The 20,830-nt window shown below is 50.7% G+C and overlaps 2 protein-coding genes across 2 annotated transcripts; one reads left to right on the top strand and one right to left on the bottom strand.

Moving 5' to 3' along the window:
• Nucleotides 1-7,065: 7,065 nt before the first annotated feature.
• Nucleotides 7,066-7,934, top strand: LOC100907833 (alpha-tocopherol transfer protein-like). The gene has a single exon (XM_003738886.2). The coding sequence runs from the start codon at nucleotides 7,140-7,142 to the stop codon at nucleotides 7,932-7,934; it is 795 nt and encodes a 264-aa protein (XP_003738934.2). The 5' UTR covers nucleotides 7,066-7,139.
• Nucleotides 7,935-18,060: 10,126 nt separating this feature from the next.
• On the bottom strand, nucleotides 18,061-20,825 carry LOC100907972 (elongation of very long chain fatty acids protein AAEL008004; the record flags this gene model as incomplete). The annotated part of the gene is given in 5 exon segments (XM_029113142.1): nucleotides 18,061-18,244; nucleotides 19,302-19,570; nucleotides 19,654-19,802; nucleotides 20,540-20,672; nucleotides 20,787-20,825. Coding segments are annotated over 5 exon segments (774 nt in total), but the record flags the coding sequence as incomplete, so codon positions are not given.
• Between the last annotated feature and the right edge of the window lie 5 nt (nucleotides 20,826-20,830).

Genomic DNA, 20,830 nt, shown 5'->3' on the forward strand with positions numbered 1-20,830 from the left:
ATAGATAACCATGGTGCACACTGCACGTTTATCAATAAACCTCTCCGTGGCGGCTCCCTCTTCCTCTCTTCTCCATTCCTCCTTTCCCGGAGATCGTGCCGGTCTCCGGGGACTGAGGAGCGAACACTCTCGATCTAACCGCGATCGTCGGACGCCGCGTTGCACGCTACCGTCCCGATCCAGGGAAACCGCCTCGGAGTTTTCCGACCATTCCTGCGTTTTCTTTAGCCTCCAACGTTAGTCAGAGTCGTCGTAACGTACCATCAAGGAGTAGAGTACTGATGGGAATATGTACCCCGGGAATCCTCGGGATGAGAGACCCGAAAATTTTGGAATTCTATCCACAGAGCATGGAGATCTCGAAAGTGAATACTCCGGGAATCCTCGAGATGAGAGACCCGAAAATTTCGGAATTCGATCCACAGAGCATGGAGATCTCGAAAGGGAAGATGTACTTCGGGAATACCCTCAACCGGAGGGAGTCCGATACTTCTCGATCTTGCTTCTCCTCAGCCTCCATCCTCAATGGAAGGGAGCCCGATACTTCTCGGTCGCGATTCTCCTCAGGATATTATCCTTTATCCACGGAGCTCCAGCCAGAAATGACTCCGAGGACCTTCGGGGATAAAAACCCGGGAATCATAAGGATCCAATCTGCAGAAGCAGAGGCGATCTGAGGATGAACTCTGGACACTCCAGGCAGAAGCGCTTCGAAGTTCTAGGTTATCAGAATCATATCAAGTGAGCCCTTTCGAGAATAATTGACTCCGAAACTTCTCGGTCCCTAGAATTATCGAAGTTCTGCCTGCGGGACGTCGTAGGGATTGAGTACGAAAACCCGTGGAGCTCGGAATGAGGAGGCGTTCAGTAATTACCAGGATTCTGTCTACAGAACCCTTTGCAGAATAAACCTTGAGTACCCTCGGCGCAGGGATGCCGGGACTTCACTTACTCCTACTTTCCTTATCCACAGAGCCCTTCCGAGAACCAACACCGAGAATCCTCTTGATTAGGGCTGAGGACTGAGGGACCCGGGTACAAACTATATCCACAGAGTCCGGAGTCAAGAAATCACGTGAAGGATTGCGTATTATGATTATTCGAATCCTGAATTGAATTGATTGGATGAATAAAAGCAAAGAGTCTGGGGGAAACCTGGGGCGATGCGGCCCTGGGTTAGTGGGCCTATCGAGACCAGTCTCATATCGTAGGCAATTGCGAGAGGATCATTTCCTACATGGTCCTAGATTTGATCGCGGTTCCTGGTCCTGAGAACAGCATGGAACATTTTTTCATCCGATCGTGGTATCTCGAGAAGGCCTGCAGCTACGTAGTCGAACGGAAAGCCGTTCGAAGGCTCTCCGGATGACATTTCCATTAGGATCATCTCCGATCGATCCGGCAATCACCGTGTAACCGAAAACACGGCACCAAATATTCATTTGAACCGCTTCCGCCTCTCTGGAGGGATGAGCGCTTCCATTTTATGGTGGCAGACGACTCCGATCGTTGTCTGCAAATCGTTCTTCAAACCGAGAATGTAGAGACGGCACATCTCCTAAAAAGACGTATTTAATAGCTCTCATCAAGTACTTCGTTTTCAAAAATGATATTCCCACCGTCCTCCGCTCCTCAGCAGGTAAACAGAGATGTTTACCTGAGGAACTTCTTCTACTTAAGAGATGCCTTCCGATGCATCGTCAGGGGAAGAATTCGAAGCCAACCTTCCCGAAGGCAATCTCATGGAGCTCAGTATTCCTCGGGTTATTTCTTCTCATAGACGCTGCTTAGCTTGTCCGCCTCAGACTCAATTTCGTGTCGTGACCGCTGCAGGACGATCCAGGATTTTCAACGAAGCCCGCATTTTTGTGCCTAGAGGGGGTCGTACTTGCCCTAGCCATAGATTGGAAGCCCTCGAAGATCCTGCGACTTTTCCAGTGGTTGAAGCCTATTCATGGATCAATCTCGAAGATCTGCAAAACCTGTGTCGCGCAAGCAGCCATGCCTCGTTAGGCGACAAATGAGCGATCTAAAGATCATATCTCTGGACGGGGGTAAGTTCAGAAGTCTCGCGGGCTTCTCTCTCGCGCACTTCCGCTGCATACGAGAAGCGCTGCCCACCCTGAAGAGGACTAGATCTGTCTCGGACTCACTTGCTCTCTTCGTATTCCTATTCAAACTACGAACTGGGAACTCCAATGCTGTGATCTCGAGTCTTATGGAACTCGGCGACCGTAAACAAGCTTCATATTGTTTCCCGAGACTCTTCAAGGCCTTCGAGACTGATGTCGCGCCCTACAGGGTGCCCTTCACGACTTCTACTTCTGGTCGTTGAAAATGGGTCTCGAACTGTCAACCCATAAATGTGGTGTTATGCGAATAGGCTCGAACAGAGTGAAATTCAATTACAGTATGGGTGATGAGTGATGACACTCTGGGAGAACTTCGGACTGTGAAAGATCTGGGAGTGATATTTGCCCCCTCGCTCACATTCAAGGAACATGTCACGCAAGTGCGCTCAAACATGGGAGCGTGGATAATGAGAAGCTTCATTGTGAACCAGCCCAATGTATATCTGAGAATGTACAACTCACATATCCTGCCCAATCTGCTATACTGTTGTGTTATCTGGAATCCGAGGAATGCCGGCGACCTAGATGCCCTCGAGCGAATGCAGAGGAAATTTGTGCGTAGAGTTGAGCATAGATGCAACGTCAGAAAGGGAACTGTTAAGATCCCGAGCATAGCAGAGCTAGTGATGGATGTAGATATCAAGTACCTCAGACGAGTAATGAAGAAGGAGGAGTTATTCGATGAGCTGTTCAACCTGTCGACTTCGAAAACGCGGCAAGGATTTTTTTCAGCCAAACAGGTAGCAAAGACGACGACTGTGAAACACTTGTACCCGTGGAGAATTACCACGATAATTAAAATCGTTTTAGTGAATAAACGAGAGTCACATTCATGCTCCATGGAATCGTTTCGGTAAGTCGCCAGACCCTTCTGGATCACACCACGGACACCGCTCGAAGGTCGCTGGGTCTGAATCACAATCAATTAGCGCTCGTGCTTGACGGAATATACACTCGCCATCAAAAAAGCTTCAACAAGGCGTTCCAGCGTCGAGAGTTCTCTGGTCAAAAAAAAGTCCCGTTGTGCAAGCCGTTTACGATATGCACGACAAGGATTCATCGTAGATTTCGCGGGACCATACAAAGGAAGCGATAATGATGCCACGATTGTTCTTGACGTATTGCAGAACAACGATTTGCTGTCCTTGCTCGCCAAGGGAGACTTTCTCGTCGTCGACCGTGGGTTCCGAGATGCGGTCGAGAAAATGAAGGAGTTAGGTAAGATTTTTTCCATCAGGTCCAGTTTTTCTGAAATTTCAATTTTTTGCTATTTTTCGTCTATAAAATTCTCTAACACCGCCCCTGAGTGGACTAGATCGATGAAACTTCGGTGGCGGGTAGAGCTCGGTTGGGGCTATACCTGGCCGAGTTTTGGTGTGATTCGTAGCGATGGTCACTGAGCTAGAGGCATCGGAAACTCAAAAAAATAAGAAAAAAGTGGGAGAGGGACCTCTCGCAAAGCACTTGACGAAAAAACTAGGATCTTCGAAGCCGTCTCCCCTCGACACTTCGATAGAAGAGGCTTTTACGAGCATCTTGAGACCAAGCAGGGCAAGATCGGTCGATCCATTCGGTTCTTATTCATGATTTATTCGAAAAACCGAAAACGTCCGATTTCACTTGGGGTCGGTCAATCCGCATCAAATCGAGCCGTCAGCGATTGTCCAGAATGTGGTCGATCAGGGGCTTCCCTCATGAGGTTCCAGCAATAGTCTGCCATCATAGACTCATCCCACCTCCCTTGGTATCGCTCCTCCATGATGCTGATGTTCTGATGGAACCTTTCGCCTTGCTCGTCGCTCATCGACCCTAAATTCTCAGGAAAGTGATCAAGGTGGGCGTGGAGATAATGAGCCTTGATACTCATTCTACATCCGAGAACGCGGAAGCTTTCTAGAAGTCTCTGCACCAACTCCACGTAGTTGGGAGCTCTCGTGTTCCCCAAGAAATTCGTGGCGACTGTGACGAAGGATTCCCAGGCGGCGGCTTCTTCCAGGTTCATCGACTCAATGAATTTTGGGTCCTTCGTGGGTCGCCATCACGAAATTACGCGGCCATAAGATATGTTATAAGATATGTTATCCAATAAGCCATGTTCCAACTCGGCTTCTACCCCTCATCTTCGGTGCTTTAGAAGCGGACCTAGAGGAATTTCGGAGGGAGACAAAGAACCGGGTCGAGAACGCGGTGAGCGAGACGCCGTGTGTCCGGTGCCAAGGGGATGCAGTCGAGCAGAAGCGGAGGGAGAACGAGGTGGAGTCTTTTGAGGAAGTCAGAGCTGTAATACCCGCCACTTATTCAAGCTTCTAGCGTCTGCCACGAGATCATAACAATACAATAAATGACGTCAGTCAGTAATCAGTAACTCAGCAGCTAGCCGGCAGCCGGCACGTGCATTATCTTTAGAGTGATGAAACAAGAACTTTACAATAGCGAGGGCAGAGACGCTCGAGGACCGGTTCGGTCTGTTAGACCTGAATTGGCCGGAGGAGTGCCTGAAGCACGTGATACGCCAGCCGGAACAAGGATGGACGAACGGGGCTATGAAGATGATCGTCTTTGGGAGCGATAACAAGCTGGAAGGTGAGCCGTGGAAGGAGATTAGATCGCAGTTCCCCAAGGTAGGAGATCTGGTTGGCCTTGCTGCTGGCAGCGTCGCCGTTCTTCGGAGCTTCGAGGACGTGGAGGTCATCAGAGAGATGGGGCAGGATCGTCCTCGGGGGGTTCGGATACTTGTCGTGGGCTCAATGAAGCGGGAAGGGAAGGTGGACGCGGCGGATCTCCGGATGTGGGAGAGGGAAGTTCGGGAGCTGCAGGAGCTGTCGGGCAGTGAGTCTTCGTCGACCCTGCATGTCGAAACCAACGGCTCCCCAGAGCCCTGGAAGTCGCGTGCAGATCTTCGGGAGGAGAACACGGCGGCCCTGGGGAAATCTTCGTGTGCACGAGGGTCGGAAGTCTGCGACCGGAGGGTATCGACTTATATAACTTATAACTTCAGTATCAGTGTCCCCGACTCTTTCGTCTAAAGATTGGAGATCGCCGATTGCGCTCGAAAGCCTACAGAGTTCTCGCCGATCGGGGTGAATCGTTTTTATTCCGTTGAAGCTCTTCTGACGTCATCCACTCGGTGGTCGAAGTGACCGGAGTACTTCAGCTCGCAGTTATTGTGGAACGAGCGAATTTTGTCAAACCCTCGTCAACGATTCCGATCTTTTAGACCTTCCGCTATTCGCCAGGAAAGCTTTCCATTTGTGCGCGTCTCATGAATTTATGAATACGTTTAAAATACTCGTTTTCCTTCGGATAGATCTTACGGTAATCTCACTCGACTCACCGCAAGAGTCGCTTAGTCGGCTGCAGTTCAGGGAAAGTGCATGTTAAATAAACACTATCATCCGAGATGCTCGCGTCTGTCGTTTCTCTGAGGACTGCTTAGTCCGTCAATTCGGCCATCCGGAAATTTTCATCAGGGCTGGCTCGAGGCCGCATCCGCTTGCGTAGGGAAATCTCGTCATCTTGAAATGCAATAACTGTGGAGAACCTACGCTATCGATCGGGCGTTCCCGTTTCACCTCAGAACTCTATTCCTGGCTCCTATTACGTGAAACGTCACGGAAATATGCTCCCATCCCATGATGGGCATTGCATAAAGCTCGGCAGCGATTAGTCCAGAGCCGTATCTGACTCATAGACGGACGATGATTATGTCCTAATTCGAGGGTCAGGGGATCAGCTCGAATCGCTCTCGACGTGCTCAACGGTCGGGATCTCCGGTATAGCTTTTCAGTCGCATGGAACAAGGACCACAGGCTAGGTCTCCGAGGCATTGGGAGCCTTGAGAATCCGACGCGACCTGAGTGAGCGTGATGAGGATCATCTAACAGCATAGGTACCATTGAGAGGGATTAGTCTCGATCGATCTCACTCGCCCCGGAAGATCCAAAGACCTCCGTCTGGAGCAGCTAGTCTCCGGAAATGTGCCCGATGCCCGACGATCAGAGTTTCGTGATTTTGTAGCGCGAATCGTTGGAGACAGAACACGAGCGGGTCTATAGGTTCGGTTTCTGAAAGCCGGCTTCATCAGTATGGGGAATCTCATTGAAACCGAACCCTGAACGACAGAAGCACACGGGGGTTCTGAATAAAGCGTTGCAGGACAGAGTGACATAAAGCAGAGATTTTTGAGCTCTCCTCCATGAATTGAGCATCTACCGATTCCGTCGAGGGAATGTGAGATTGACTCTCCACGCCGGAGAAGGTTTTGTAGCTATGAGATCTCCCGACGAATGTCTGACGTGACCGCGAGCCCGTTCTTCGCATGAGCTGAGCATTATGTCCTCGCTGATTTCCAACATTCTCCATGGAAGTCATAAACTGGGAACGATAAACTCAGCGTGCGCGGAGATGAGCTAGAATGCTCGAAATCTGGTCGGCGCGGTTTTCGAGTATGTGAGAACAATCGGAGACTTTTTCGTACTCATTGAAGATGATATATGGAGAGGGTAGTCCGTAGGAGATTTTGGACCATCATCAGAATCTCGAGCAGGCGGCGGGCGCCGGACGAGTTTCGGAGTTTCGAGGGTGCGAGAGATTTCTGGAGTCACTTCGATCAAACACCGCCCCGGAACACCGATCGCCGCGATAATTTCTTCGAAACGATGAACCTCGAGCGAGTGCGAGTCAGGGGGACTGCGTACGCCATGATTTCCGAAGTCTTGCCCACAATGTAGTGTTATCAGTGAGTTTCTGCTTTTAACGGCATACTGCCGCATGGAGGATATCAGATGAAGAGAGCAATCCTCTAACCTAAGTCAATCTCGGAAGCGAGGGATTCGGACTCTGAGCTCGGAGTTTCATTGATGCTCGTTAGGGAGGGCTCTCTCCGGAATCCACGCAGTATAAATGGCGGGGGACTGCGATGCTTTGCGCACAGTGGTGAACTTCACAGCACTTCATAGCATTCTCGCGACCCACGGATCGAGCCAGAGTTTTGCTTCGACTTGTGAGATGGCGCCAGTTGCACCTGAAGTCGCTGTGTCGGAGCTGCGGGAGAGCTTGGCTCAAATCGAAGATAAGATCGTCTGCAGCACGGATGACCGATTCTTGTTGAGTTTCCTCCGTTACAGGAAGTTTGACGTCAAAGCAGCGTTCGCCTCTGTGATGAAGTACTATGGACTTCGTAAAGAGTTCCCTGAGAAGATTTGGCCCCGTGGAAGAGGTATCCAGTGGATGGAAGCTTACGCAGCCCTAAATAACTGTTCCGTGCTTCCGAGGAAGAACCCGCGGGACAACACCTGGATCTTCGCGTGGCGGAAGGGTCTCTGGAAGCCCGAGGAGGGCGTGTACGATCTGGCGGATTATTTCGCGTGGAGCCTCTATATGACGGAGTATTTCCTCTACATGAAGGAAGACGTCGAAGACTCCGACGGTTGGACATGCATCATGGATTTAGCGGGGTTTGAAGCGCGCCATCTACCGTATTGCGACTTGCGTGCCGTCCGGACGTATGCGCGTATTCTAACAGGAGCTCTCCCAGTCAGAGTCAAAGCCATCCACTTCGTGAATGTGCCGACTGTGTTTCAGTTCGTGTTGAAATTGGTGAAGTATCTCCTGACCAATAAGCTGAGAAGTCGCTTCTTCGTGGACGACTCATTCTCGAACCTCCATCAGAGAGTCGATCCAGATGTCCTGCCGGTGGAGTATGGTGGATGCGATGGAAACTTCAGCTCGAGATGGCTCTACGAGGAAATGCTACACCACGATAAAGAAATCAAGGAACGTAGTTATTACGGCTTCAAATAGCTCATCATTCCTGAAGAGCTGATCAGATGTGCACATCGGAGAATGAAATAAACACGAAAATGATTACAACGCGATGAATTCAGCCGCAGTGTCTGTGTCAGCATCCCTACCGGAGCCCTGACTGCATTGGTCGGTCGCCTACGAACTCAAGCGACCTCGTCTCGCGGGCGCAGAGTCCGCTAGTAATAGATTTTTGTTTCTCCGATGTCCTCTCTGTCTTCGCTCGTGCTGATCTTCTGAGGGAGGCTGAATCACTCTCATGCTGGACTCACTACCATTCTAGATATAGGATGCAGGTCTGGCTTTCTCCAAGAACACAACTTCAATGAGCAGGAGGCTGATCGTTTTCCCCCAGATCCTTTCGATGAAAGAATCTCGTTATCTTCATATTGTCTGTATGGTCCTCGTTATCTTCATATCGTCTCGCGGCCTTCTGCGATTTGCCTAGCGGTCTCTGCGTTCTGCCTGCGTTCTATTCGAGCTCCGTGCTGCCTAATCTGTGCTCCGTGCTGCCTAATCTGTGCTCCGTGCTGACACCCGTACCTTGCTCTTGGCGGGCGTACGTCCTACCCTCCCCATCCTGCGAATCGGAGCCCATCTTCCCGTCGTTGGTCTCCAGTCTCCTATTATCCCTACCCGCGTACTCGCGCTCGTGTTCAGAGGTGGCCATTGTATATTACGAGACTGTGCTTTGCACGTAGTGCACGTCTCCTCCGTACGATCGCTCAGTTTTCCACATGTACGTATAACGTGTGAGGGGCATTCACTCATCCTCTGAGAGGAAGATATGATCCTCTCGGTGAATACTTCTGCCTTCAACCTTGAAAGTCTGTCGTGCTTTGATCGGAATGTCCTGCTACGTGTCGAGCAGAGACCCAGAATCTTCACGAAACTTGATCCTCAGATACCCCCATGGATCCGACACGCCCCGAAAATCCTAGAGATCAGGCCGCAGCGCCGGCTGGATTGCCATTTCTGCCGGTGCCGATGAAGCCCAACAGTACGTACCAAACGACTGGGAGCAATTATCTTGATATAGGAATATTTTTGAAATTTTGGCATCTCCGCCGAGGATAACGCTCATCGTCCCGTGTTCCATTCTTATAGGGGACCCGATATGGAGTACGCTCTACGAAGACAAGACGGAAACGCAGTCCTGTGCTTGTTGTGTCCTGAGCGAAGGGAATTCACCTCTAACCGGCAAAACTATAGAACATTCCGCCGACATCTCGAGAACGATCATATGCTCTATAGATGTTCTTCGAACCCAACCCCTTCAACCAGCACCCAGGGAACGAATCGGGATGATGCGATTGCCAGTAGGAATACCTGTTCAAGCAGACTGAGCCATCCCATCGCATGCGGAGCACTGCCGAGAGCAACAGCATTCGCGCCCCTGTAGACGACAGGATCCCCATCGTGACGGGACAAAAACTGTCAGAAGACGACAGAGACTTTCGCGAATTGCTCATCGGGCTGTGGATTGCTCATTCCGATATACCAGCCCACAAGTTCGAGGGCCCTGCCTTCCGATTGGCTTTTTGGAAGATGGGATTCGGAGTTATCAATGAAGAAATTGCCAAAGACTCGGTGGATAGCGAGTACATTCGAGCGCGGGATTCACTGAAGGCCGACTTGGCTGAACTGAAAGCTCAGGGTGCCGCATTCGTTCTGTCCACCGACGAGTGGACGCTCAAGACCAAGCGCTTTGTCGGGGTGACATTACACATACCGTGCTTGAAGTCAAAAAGCGTCGAACTCATGGGCCGATTATTCGACAGCGGAGACGCTGAAAACGTCTTGCGGGTCATAAAAGACGCTCTCCAGCAAAATTTGGGCCTTCCCCTGGACGACATACACGGGCTGACCACCGACGGGGCGAGCATTATGTATCGCCTCGCGAAATTATTCGGATTGGAGAACGAAGAACGGCTATTTTTTCATCAAGCGTGCTACTCGCACGCTTTACATCTGGCGGTGATCGACACGTTGAGAAACAAACGACTGAATGATGATCGAATAAATCTTGGACGGATGGAAAGTGACGAGGAGAACGAGGAGGAGGCTCCCCCCGACGCAGAAAGAGGTGGGGAGCTTACCTTCCTCGTCGAAGTCAGAAGGCCAGACGAAGCGGCGGTCGACGGTTTCGAAACTCAGGTTTGCGTGAACGACTGGAAGGGGTGAAAGAACAGAATCCGGGAAATACAGAGCTTATCAGACCCCGCGGAATGGTTCTATGTTAGATCGGCAGATAATCCGGCAGATCTCTTGTGTCGCGGGATGAATATAGCGGATGCGGAGCTCAGCCCAATGCGGCGTCCAGGCCCAGAGTGGTTGACGTCACCGGGGCGTCCGATGGAGAAGCACTCTTTGAATAGTAACTTTGAGAACGATCTTGGAAAAAAGAGAGAATGACAAAGGCGCTTTTCACGAGCGCGCGGCTGCAACCGGATTCCTTAGTTCTCGGCTCCCGGATGTCATCTTGGAGCACTCTGGTGAGCAGCATTTCTGGAATCCTCAGATGGTCTTCGAATCGCCGATTTCCGGCGGAAAAAGTGGCTCTCTCTGACCCAGTCAGAACGGTTGAAGCGCTCAATGCGTCGGAAAAAATTTTGCTCAACGTTCAGAAAGCTCACTTCGGCGAGGAGTTGATCTCAGCATGCAAAAACGTCGGGAAGGGTAGCAAACTTCACAAACTAGCCCCTTTCATAGATGAAAGAGGCGTGTTGCGATGTCGATCCAGACTGAAGCGCTCCGAGGGATTGAGCTACGAAGAGAAATTCCCTCAAGTGCTGCCAGGAGAAGATCCAGCGGTCAGACTCCTCATTAGATTTTACCGCGAAAAGAAGTGTTTCCATGTCGGAGGAGTGGCGGCGACGCTCAGCGTTCTGCGGAGAAAATTCTACATTCTGTCGGCGCGTCGAGCGACGAGTAGCTTCTTGAGGGACTGCAAGATCTGCATGCTGTTTCGAGCAGAAGCGGCGACTGAGCCAGTTCCTCCGATCCCAAACTTCAGGTTGGAGACAGCTGCTCCGTTCACCGTATGTGGGGTGGACTATGCGGGGCCGATTTCGTACAGGCAGGAGGTGAAGGAGGCAAAGGAGCTGAAGATTATCTACGACCACATAAGGAGTCCAGCGGTCCAACGACATCTAGTTAACGCGGAGATCGTTTGGGAATTCATCACACCCCACTCCCCTACCTACGGCACTTGGTGGGAACGTATTGTGCAAACGGTAAAACGTCCGCTGAGGAAGATACTTACGTTACGATTCAGGGAGCTAGAGACGGTTCTTTTCGAGATCGAATCCCTTGTGAATCAGAGACCCCTCACATCGGTGCAACTTGATCCGAAGGAGATCAGCGCGTCGTCGCCAGCAGACTTACTTTATGGGTATAGAGCGAGGCCAACCCTACCAGAAATGAAATTCAGTCCGGATTCGAGAGAAGCGGCGAATTCGATCGTTTCCTCACGACGCTGGAGGCACCAGCAATCAGTGATCCGGGCTTTTCAGAAGCGGTTTTCAGAAGATGATGGGCGAAATATCCCGTTCGGGCGACCGAGGTCACGAACAGTCCATGGGGGCTCCGATGGAAGGTGGACATGGTCCAGAATTCGTATGGAATCGGAGGGAACTAAGTCCGGTTTGGTTCGGGAAAGGAGGACGTACGAGTGCTCTCCGACTTGACTTTTTCAGTGAACTCATCCAGCGACCCGGTTCCGGACCGCGTCGTTCGTCTCGTATGTACCGACTGAACATCTCGCGCTGGTAGAGTCAAGTGGAATTTCAGAAATCGATTTCCGTCGACCATAGCCTGGTCGAATGTGAGCGGGGAGCGAGTCTCTAGAATTCTCGAATGTCGAGAAAGCTGCCGACGAAATATGTTATTCGAGAATTTTGCCGGGAGTGTGACGCAAGGCTCAGGTATTTCCCATTGACTAGAAATAAAACGAGTCCCGAGTCCTAAATCAGTCCCGTCTCGCCTGGTCATTCATCTGTAGACAGCAACGTTGACCGGAGAATTCCAGAATCGAGACATGGGATTCCGTCGGCCCGTCTATCCATTGATCTGGTTTCGAGAGTGAATTCACACTGAGGGCTTCGAATTCCAGATGACTCATCTCGCCTGGTGGTACTACATCTCCAAGTTCGTGGAGTTCGCTGACACGTTATTCTTCGTGGCTCGGAAAAAGTTCTCGCACATCTCAACCTTACACGTCATTCATCATGGAATGATGCCCATGTCTGTGTGGTGGGGAGTCAAGTTCACGCCCGGAGGACGCTTCGTGCACTCGTTCCAACTTCTGTTCCGTCCCGATTGCGACTACCCGCACGGCTTCATGTGGTGGATCGGTTTCCACGCAGTGATGTTCTGGTGTCTCTGCGCCGGTTTCTACCGGAACGCTTACTTCAACAAGAAGCTTGCCGCATCGACGTCCGTGGGGAACGGGGCGAGCGGAAACGGCAAGCAACATAATCATGCCAGCGGGAACGGAACCAAGAATAAGGGAGCGCTGAACGGGTACTGTCACCTCAACGGACTTCACGACGATGTCGACGAGACGAAGCCTGTCCTCAGTAGCAATGGCTCGCAGAACAGCAAGATGGCGGTCACGAATGGAGGACCCAAGACGAGAGCCCGAGTCAAGAAAGTGGAGCGAGAGATTGACGAGCTATCCGTGGAAGAAGAGGCTTTCTCGGTTATCACTCGTCGGATCGACGTGCACTGCGACGAGGCTGGTCCTCGTTGCTTTCTCACAGACAGAACGCACCAAGGAATAGTGAAAACAAAAGAGTGTATCCGGGCAAAAAATCGGTGGCCAGCGGTGGACAAAAAGATCGAAGATACTATCAAAGATTGCAGAGTCTGCGCGAATAGCGACCGAACGGTGTGCGTGAGGGCAGCACCGGTGGAAACGACACCCTGGCCGACGGAACCCTGGACGAAGCTGGCGGTGGACATTCGAGGACCTGACAGCTCACTGGGAGAAGCGAACAGATTCGCAGTGGTAATTATTGACTACTTCTCGGAATGGGTGGAAGTAGAATTTATGCAGGAAGTACCCGCGAGCAAAATTATGAATATGTTCAGGAAACTATTTTATCGAGAGGGAGTCCCAAGGGAGATCGTCAGCGATAACGGCGTTGATTTGTGAGCCGAGAGTTCCAGGCAATGTTGAACGAATTCGGCCTCAGACACCAACGCACCCCGAACTATCAACCAATGGCCAACGGACTGGGCGAGCGATTCAACCGAACACTCGGAGGGTTCCTGGAAACAGCAAAATGAGAGGAGGGGGGATCAAAGAGAGAATCCGCGAGATTATCGGAGCATACAATTCCACACCCAAGGGAACGACAGGCCAATCGCCAGCTGAACTACTCCACGGAAGAAGAATGAGAACACGGTTGGACGTCGTGGACCGCGAAAACATCAGAAAGCCAGAGAATAATGAAGTGCGACAACGGGTGGAAGCAAAGCAGCGAAAACAAAAGGAATACGCGGACACCCGAAGAGCAGCTGTCGATGTCCACTTCCGGAAAGGCGAATGGGTCAGATTCAGGAAGCCAATTGTGGAAAAAGGGCAGCGAAAATTCAGCGAACCGGTGCGAATTCATGAGAAAATCGAAAGAAACACCTATCGACTGTCGGATGGCCGGAAGTGGCACCAAAGTCGGCTGGTGCGGAGCGCAACGGAAAGCATCCCCAACTTAATACTAACGGGAGAGAGCAGCAAGTACCGCAAACGTCGGGCGCGCGGGGATGTGGGGTTGAGACGATTCCACAGACAGCGAACTGGTTGTCGCTGAACCGAATAATCCGGATAACGAAGAATTGGATAATAATATGGCTATCGAAACATGGACGGTGGAAAATGATCCAAAGCTCATACCACAGGAAAACTACGAACCGAGCGACGAAGAAGTCGCAATGATGGAAATCTCCGGAATACTGCCCGTCGAGGAACATGAACCACCGGCGCGGCGGTGAGGGGCGGAGGAGAAGAGGAAAAGCCAGTAGAGCAGAAAATCCGGCTGGCGAAAAACAAACAAAACAGAGCCGGAAGCGGACACTGGATGCAACGCCCCAAGTAACTCGAAGGACCCTTCCCCCCAGGGAACGAAAAAAGCCTGGGTATCTCGAGGAACACGCCCTAGAGTGGGAAGTTAAAGTACTATAAAAATTGTCAGCTCTTGCAGAAATGCAGGGAGGGCAGATGTAGTGTCCAGATGTAGCTAGCAGCGGGTAGTCAGATGTGGAGATCTGGGTGCACATCCGAACGAGAGAGCCGATGTAGGCGAGGAGGACCTCTGAGAGTAAGAGGGGGGTTAATCCGAGGGCAGCTATATGAGCAATGGAATGAAGGGAATTTGGGCAGTCCCGTGAACTCGAGTCTCCATTCCGCTAGAACTCTGTAGAGCTCTTCACCGCTTTCAGGCCTTTATAGAGCTTACGAATCTCCATTTTCAGAATTGGCTGGTCGTCCCGCTTACGGTTGAGCAGCTGCATCGCCGCGATATGAATGATAACTCCGCTCACATTTACCAACTCATTGGTTGGCATCGTGACGACAGTCCCTAAATTAAGGTGAACAGGGTTCTTCTTCACAATCTGGAGCGTCACATCGGCGCGGCAATGGAGCTTCGTCATTTTATTGTGGAGATGCTGGAGTTCCATAAGACCATTCCTTATAATTCCGAATAAAAGGGCGTGATAAGACCCCGGGAAAATGAGATGTTCCAAAGTAGAAGGACGAAGCGTCTAGTGCCTGAATAGCTAAGTGAAGAGTCGTCGTCATCACACTTATTGATGACAACTTCGAGTATGCTTGCCGCGCAATTGAATCTGGCGTTGACATGGCCAACATCGAAATTTTCCAATTTGAATACGGAGTGTTGAAGGTAAAGGCTCGTAGCTCTGATCAGGAGTAGAAGAGCAGCCCGTTCAGGGATACACAGAGATACAGTCTCACGAGAGGGAGATACCTCAGTGACTTTTATTTGAAATCTCAGGTCTTTTATACCTAGGCAGGAGTCTAAGCTCCTCCTTACATGTCCTGATCCGCACATACATAAACATAGGACAAGGCTACCTTGGTATATCATAAGCAGCGTCCCAGAATGCTATCGGGTGTACCTAGCATGCGGGGTGCTCAGCCAATTTCGTACTACATAATGGTCTCCTCTTGGCAACCTCTCCCGAGCCCTTGCTCCCCTCACTGAAACTATATTGGGAGCGCCTTAAAATATGAATCGGTGATTTGGAATTGAGACGGAGGGAGTGAATTTGTTGACCGGAAGGACTCCGTGAGAGTTTCCCGAGGAACCGAGACGTTCGCGCACCTCTCACCATGGTGAGTCTTGCCTGTCCCAGATTTCATCTCCTTCCAAGGCCCTCCCGGAGGCCTCTCACAATTGCTTACTCAAGAAGAGACTCATGCGATAGGATCGAAGTCGCTAAAAACCCAGAGAACTCATCTCGTCGCGCACCGGGATAATACGATGGAGGAGGCTTCCTCCTTCTTGGACCTTGGTGTTTGGCTCCGCGTCCGGGAAAGCTGGAATCCGTCAAAAGCGGTGGAGCCCTGAGAGGGAACGCTGGGAGCTAGGATCGGCTGCCGTGACACCGTGCTCCAATAACCGGCTTCAGCCGCGGCGAAATACGCTTGCCGACTCTTAGGGATGTCCGTCATCGCCCGAGGGAGTACCCTGCATGGTTCTCGGTGAAAAATGTGTTCGCTAATGATTCGGTAGGGGATAGATACGGGGAAGCAGATGATAATGAGCCCCGTTCTTCGCAAAGCGTCGGAGCGTCCGCCGCACCGCAGAGAATTGCTCGGTTGTGCTTGCAGGAGCCTCCTCCCGATGCTTCACACAAAGTCGCGCCCTCGAGGCCAGCATTCATTTTAATTTGTCCTCTCCGGACGCCCTCTTCCTGAGACTCCAACTGAACGAGCTGGTGACCACCTTTCCACGACTCCTTTTCCCCCAGACTCAGCTCTTACAAAATTAGGTAGCTTCTCGCTGAAATTGACCAAGATGAGCAACGCCGAGAGTAGCTTTTCACCTGTCCGGTTTCGAGCGGACTCTGCAAGGCTGTGACTCACTCCCTCGCTCTCTTCGAGGGAACAAGGTACTGCTCGAGGATCGCTGAAGTAAACCGAATCCTGAATCGCCTACGATTCCTCCCCTGAACGTCACATCGCAGCATTTAATTCACTTCATGAGTTTTAGTCATGGCTCATATCGATAGATGGAAGTTTTTTTTCTGCTTGAGGGAAACCTGCATCAAACTTTAATATTCGATCATGATTCTCCAGATCGACGCGCGACGTGATAATCTATACTGACGAGTGATGCAACTATTCTCACTCCGTAGCTGTACAATTGAAGGAGAAGGGTTGTCAGGGAGTATGCGAAAACCGCGAAGTTCGACGGTCCGATCGACCAGGTAGCCCGAAGCGTCGTTTCTCAATATACAAGAGCGCGATAATCGAGTCGTCTTCACGCAGGAGCACTTTGAGAACACCAAAAATACAGAGATTATTGTCCAAGGGACGACATCGTTTGCATTTCATACACTGTAATGTTTTTTCAAGTAAAGCATTTATTCACCATTTTCTGGTGTTTTGAGAATGTTTGATTAAGATCTATCTTGTGTCCGAGTCTTTTCGGGTCTCACACTTTCCTTGTCAAATAGTTGATCACAAGTGCATATATACAAATGGTACTGCGAGCATCTTTCGTGACAAAAAGTCCATATACAAGTTTCATCCGGCTCGTGTCTGATCTTTTTGTTGCATATGATGTGATGGAAGCCGTGTGCTGCTCCTCTGGTGATGCGGTGTCTCTTTTTGAAGTTCGGTACTTTCCAACACTCGATGTCATTTCTGGACAGGAGTGGGATGCTGGGTCGATAGCTTCTCTCTCCCGCCTGCAGCTTTCGACATTTTCCTGGTATGCTGTGGTAAGCGGGAGATCAAATTTCGCTCTCAGGTTCTCGGTCATTTTGTCTGTTCTTGGTTGATCGGTGTAGCCGCCGACCCTTTCGACGTACGCTGCTTTGAGTCTGTCGAACGGTTCCAGCTGTGATCGGGTGAGACTTTCCCAGATAAGCTGTATTCCGTATGATGCGATCGGTGATATTTTCAGTTCAAAGAGAGCGAGGGCGGTCTGAAGCGACAGCTCATTCGTACAAGGGATTGAGCTTGATGCTATCTTCGCCTTCTTCAGCCTCTGCTCGACGTCTTTAGCGAAGTTCTTCCCGTCTCTTGGTAGCTCGATTCCGAGCTAGCAGAAACTCCTCACTTTCTCTATGCGGTCGTTCCCAATCTTGAATACGTCTCACTCGGCCTTGGGGCTTCCCCTTCCAAATTTTACGAGTTTCGTCTTTGATACATTTATGACCAGTCCATTTGCTTCCGAATAGTCGCTCAGAGTCTTCATTGCTTTCTGAAGTTGGATTCTCGAGCGTGAGAGTAGGACAGCGTCGTCTGCGAAAAAGGTGCAGGAGACCAGGTCATGTCTCTCGGCGATCGTTTTGGGTAGATCGTTCAGAAGAACCACAAATCCCAGGGGCGAGAAGTTGTCCCCTCGAGCGAGGCCGGTCGTTTGGTGGAAGGCTGGTTGCTTCCCGACTCCATCGTCAATGGAGACCGTCCCTCCTTGAAGCATTGCCAGAATCAGTCGAAGCGTTTTGGTCGGGACACCAGCCCTCGCCATCTTTTCAAGGATGATTGTTCTTGATGCGAGATCGAAGGCTACTCTATAATCGACGAACACTATAACGAGCACAACACACTATAATGTAAAAGACATAGATTGGACCAAAATTACGCCGGCGGTACATCGGTTTTGTTATAATTATTCATATAGTCTTTATTTACATTTCCTCTCCAGGGTCGTCTCCGCGTTTATCAACGCCGGTCCATTGAAAAGCAGACTTCACCATATTTCCAACCGTTCCCCCACCCCGCGAGTGAGTGTATGTACAAATAATTTTGTCTAGAGCTGCTTTGAGCCTCTTCAGGATTCGAGTTATTGAAGGCTGGAAGGTATATTAGAATGAACATGAGGTATCCGACGAACTAAGACTAGTTGCGCTAACCATCAGCCTCAATTATTCAATAAAGACTCTTCTCGTCGTCTACCCGTTCATCGAGGCTGTTGTTCAGCGCTGCTTTTTAAGCGGCCCGCTCCTGGAGTTTCTATTCGCGCTTCTGACGGTATGACTGTATGTAGAAGCGGAAGAATAGGAGGAAGAAGACGAAGCACTGGAACAACATGAATGCTGGCAATGCGGAGTATCTGGAAGAGGGATGGAGCGTTCATGAATTTTTCTCCTTCTGAATCTGATGATGCGGGGGGGGGTCTCAATTATCCCGATATTAGCGAGGGGAGAATATCCCGAACAATTCAACGTGAAGAACCGTGAGCCAGAGTCCGGTGGAGATTCGGGATTTCGAATCGAGAGCGAGGAATTCCTTGCTCTTTCTTCGAGCGAATGAAAGCGAAATCGTCCGCAATTCTCATGAAGGGATGGTTCGTAAATGATTTCCGCTCAGAGTCATAGCTTCGTGACGAAGCGGTACTGGTTCACCCTTGGAGCTAGCTCGTTGCAGATGCAAGCCAAATCTCCCGATGCGGATTGCTTGACCGATGAGGAAGGTTTTCTGCATCGCTAATGCCCGAAGGGGCCCGGTCCGGAACTTCTCCTTCGGAGTAAATCAGCACTGTTTGTGCTCGCTGCGGCCTTCGACATCACGATGAATATTTTTCCCCCGACTAGGCTAGCTCCGCTGGAACTACCAATAACCTGTTCTTACGAACAGGCTCAGGGCTCATTCTTTTGAGAGATGAATCCGATCTCTTTGGAAAGGAAAGACTTTCTTCCGTCGGTCGCATTCGGACCCAGTCGCGCAATCATTCTCCACGAGGTTCTTCATCGAGATCAAATTCTGATGCGCTCATCGGAGCGGGCGCATACGCGACCGAAGCAGCTCAATCATAAGCGGGACGCGCAGGAGCGGTCCCGAGTTCACCGTCCCTGACTGACTGATGCGGTCAGGACCGCTCCGACGAGTTTCCTTGCACCCGTCTTCTCGGCGGCAGAGCTGCGAGAGAATGATCTCAGAGTATCGCGGTATAATTGACGCGGATCTAATGAGACGGCGATCGACCTGCCCGTCGACTGCTCCCGATATTGGTGCAGTGAATCCAGGCAGGGATTCAGCCGCGTTGGTTCTGTTTCTGTACCACTGAGACTTTCGCAGGGTCTGCTAATCCTCGCTCGAATTCATTGGGTGCGCGGGTCCTATCAAGAGGATTCCTCGACTCAGGCTGGAATGTGAATCGGAAATCTTACCTGTTATTGAGCCAGAACACGAGCATGATGTTACGTGCGATCATGACAGCGAATTGAACGAGCTGCAAAATGGTGATGTATTTCTTCCACCAGAGGTATTTCTGGATAGAAGGGCCGCAGGCGGACAGGAAGTAGTAGCCGTACATCACAACATGGATCAAGGCATTGAAAGTGAGCTCAAAGCACGCGAGGGCGAAACCCCCATAGGTGATGTAGAAGTAAACCGAAAACGTGACCGAGACGTGATGGAAAACGTGTAGAGTGGAAACCTGCGGCAAAATCCATTATTCATTAGAGGCATACCTCGTTCGGTTTGGAAGAGCGAGGGAAAATCTCGGAGTACGTATCTTACCTGTCTGAAACGTTTCCTCAGGACGAAAATTACAGTTTCAAGGCACTCCGTCAAGCGCAGGACGAGGTAATACCAGGACACGTTCAGCAGCAGGAGTGTCGTGGGGTGATCTCCGCGGTCCGGCGTAGTGAACCACATGGCATAGTGACCTGAAGGGGATCAACACTCGTCACGAGGAGGCTGTCGATGGTCGTATAGCAATATAACGGATAATAAATTATGATAAGCCTCGAATGCAGTCTTGAGGAAAGAAAAAACATCATCTCGTTCCCGCCATCGGTGATGGACTGCTTAAGTTGGAGATGTCAGTGAACAGAGAATGAGGCTTCCATTCGGAGACCGTGACGGCATTCGAAATTTCCGAGCTTTTGATGGATTGGTGAAAGCCATTCGTAGCTGATGTTCCTTACTGCATGGAGGAGCGAATTACTTCATTCCAGAACTCCACAGAGAATCTCTCCACGTGCGCCAGCGCGAGCTCGTTTGCGGATGCGCCGAAGCGGGTGAAAAAATAACCCCGTGACCGAGCCACTCAGATAAGTCAAACGGCTCGAATTCGGAATTATACGACGTGTTTTTTTTCGAGAGCCCCGCACCTCGTGGTCCATCCCTGGAACTTGACTCCCCGCAGTCAGTCGCTGCATAGAGGGGAACTTCTGCCAAAACGAGGTCCGCAACGTGAAATCTGCCCTTCGAGTTCTCGATTCACGCGGACATGAGGGGGCGAAGGCATTCTTGGAAGGATTGACCGTTCCCGGTAGAGCCTGGGAATTCCGACTCAATCGGAGCTTATTGGCCTCTTTGCGGGGAGTCGCGAAGCGAGGCTGACGTATGAGCGGATCAGATGGAAGCTGAAAGTCATGGCGTTTAGTGTTGAGAATCTCACCTGTCCAGAATGCGTGGTAAATGACGTAGGAGGACATCGATAAGTTCGCGATAACCATAGCCGCGTTGTACAATAGAATCACTGGACGGAGCTCGTAAGCTTTGGCGTTCCTCATTATACCCGGGCTGAGAACCTAGCACCAAAGGAATGTCCCCATTGTTATTTAAATCTCCGGATTCTGAGCACAAGTATTATTACTCTTCTCACTTATGTCCCAGTGAAATTCCGGAATGGAAGGGTTCCTGACCTTCACGATGTAAACATAGGCGGTGAGGATCGACACAATCGGGG

The sequence above is a fragment of the Galendromus occidentalis genome, unplaced genomic scaffold, assembly GCF_000255335.2.
Source record: "Galendromus occidentalis unplaced genomic scaffold, Mocc_1.1 scf7180000076338, whole genome shotgun sequence".
NCBI lineage: Eukaryota > Metazoa > Arthropoda > Arachnida > Mesostigmata > Phytoseiidae > Galendromus > Galendromus occidentalis.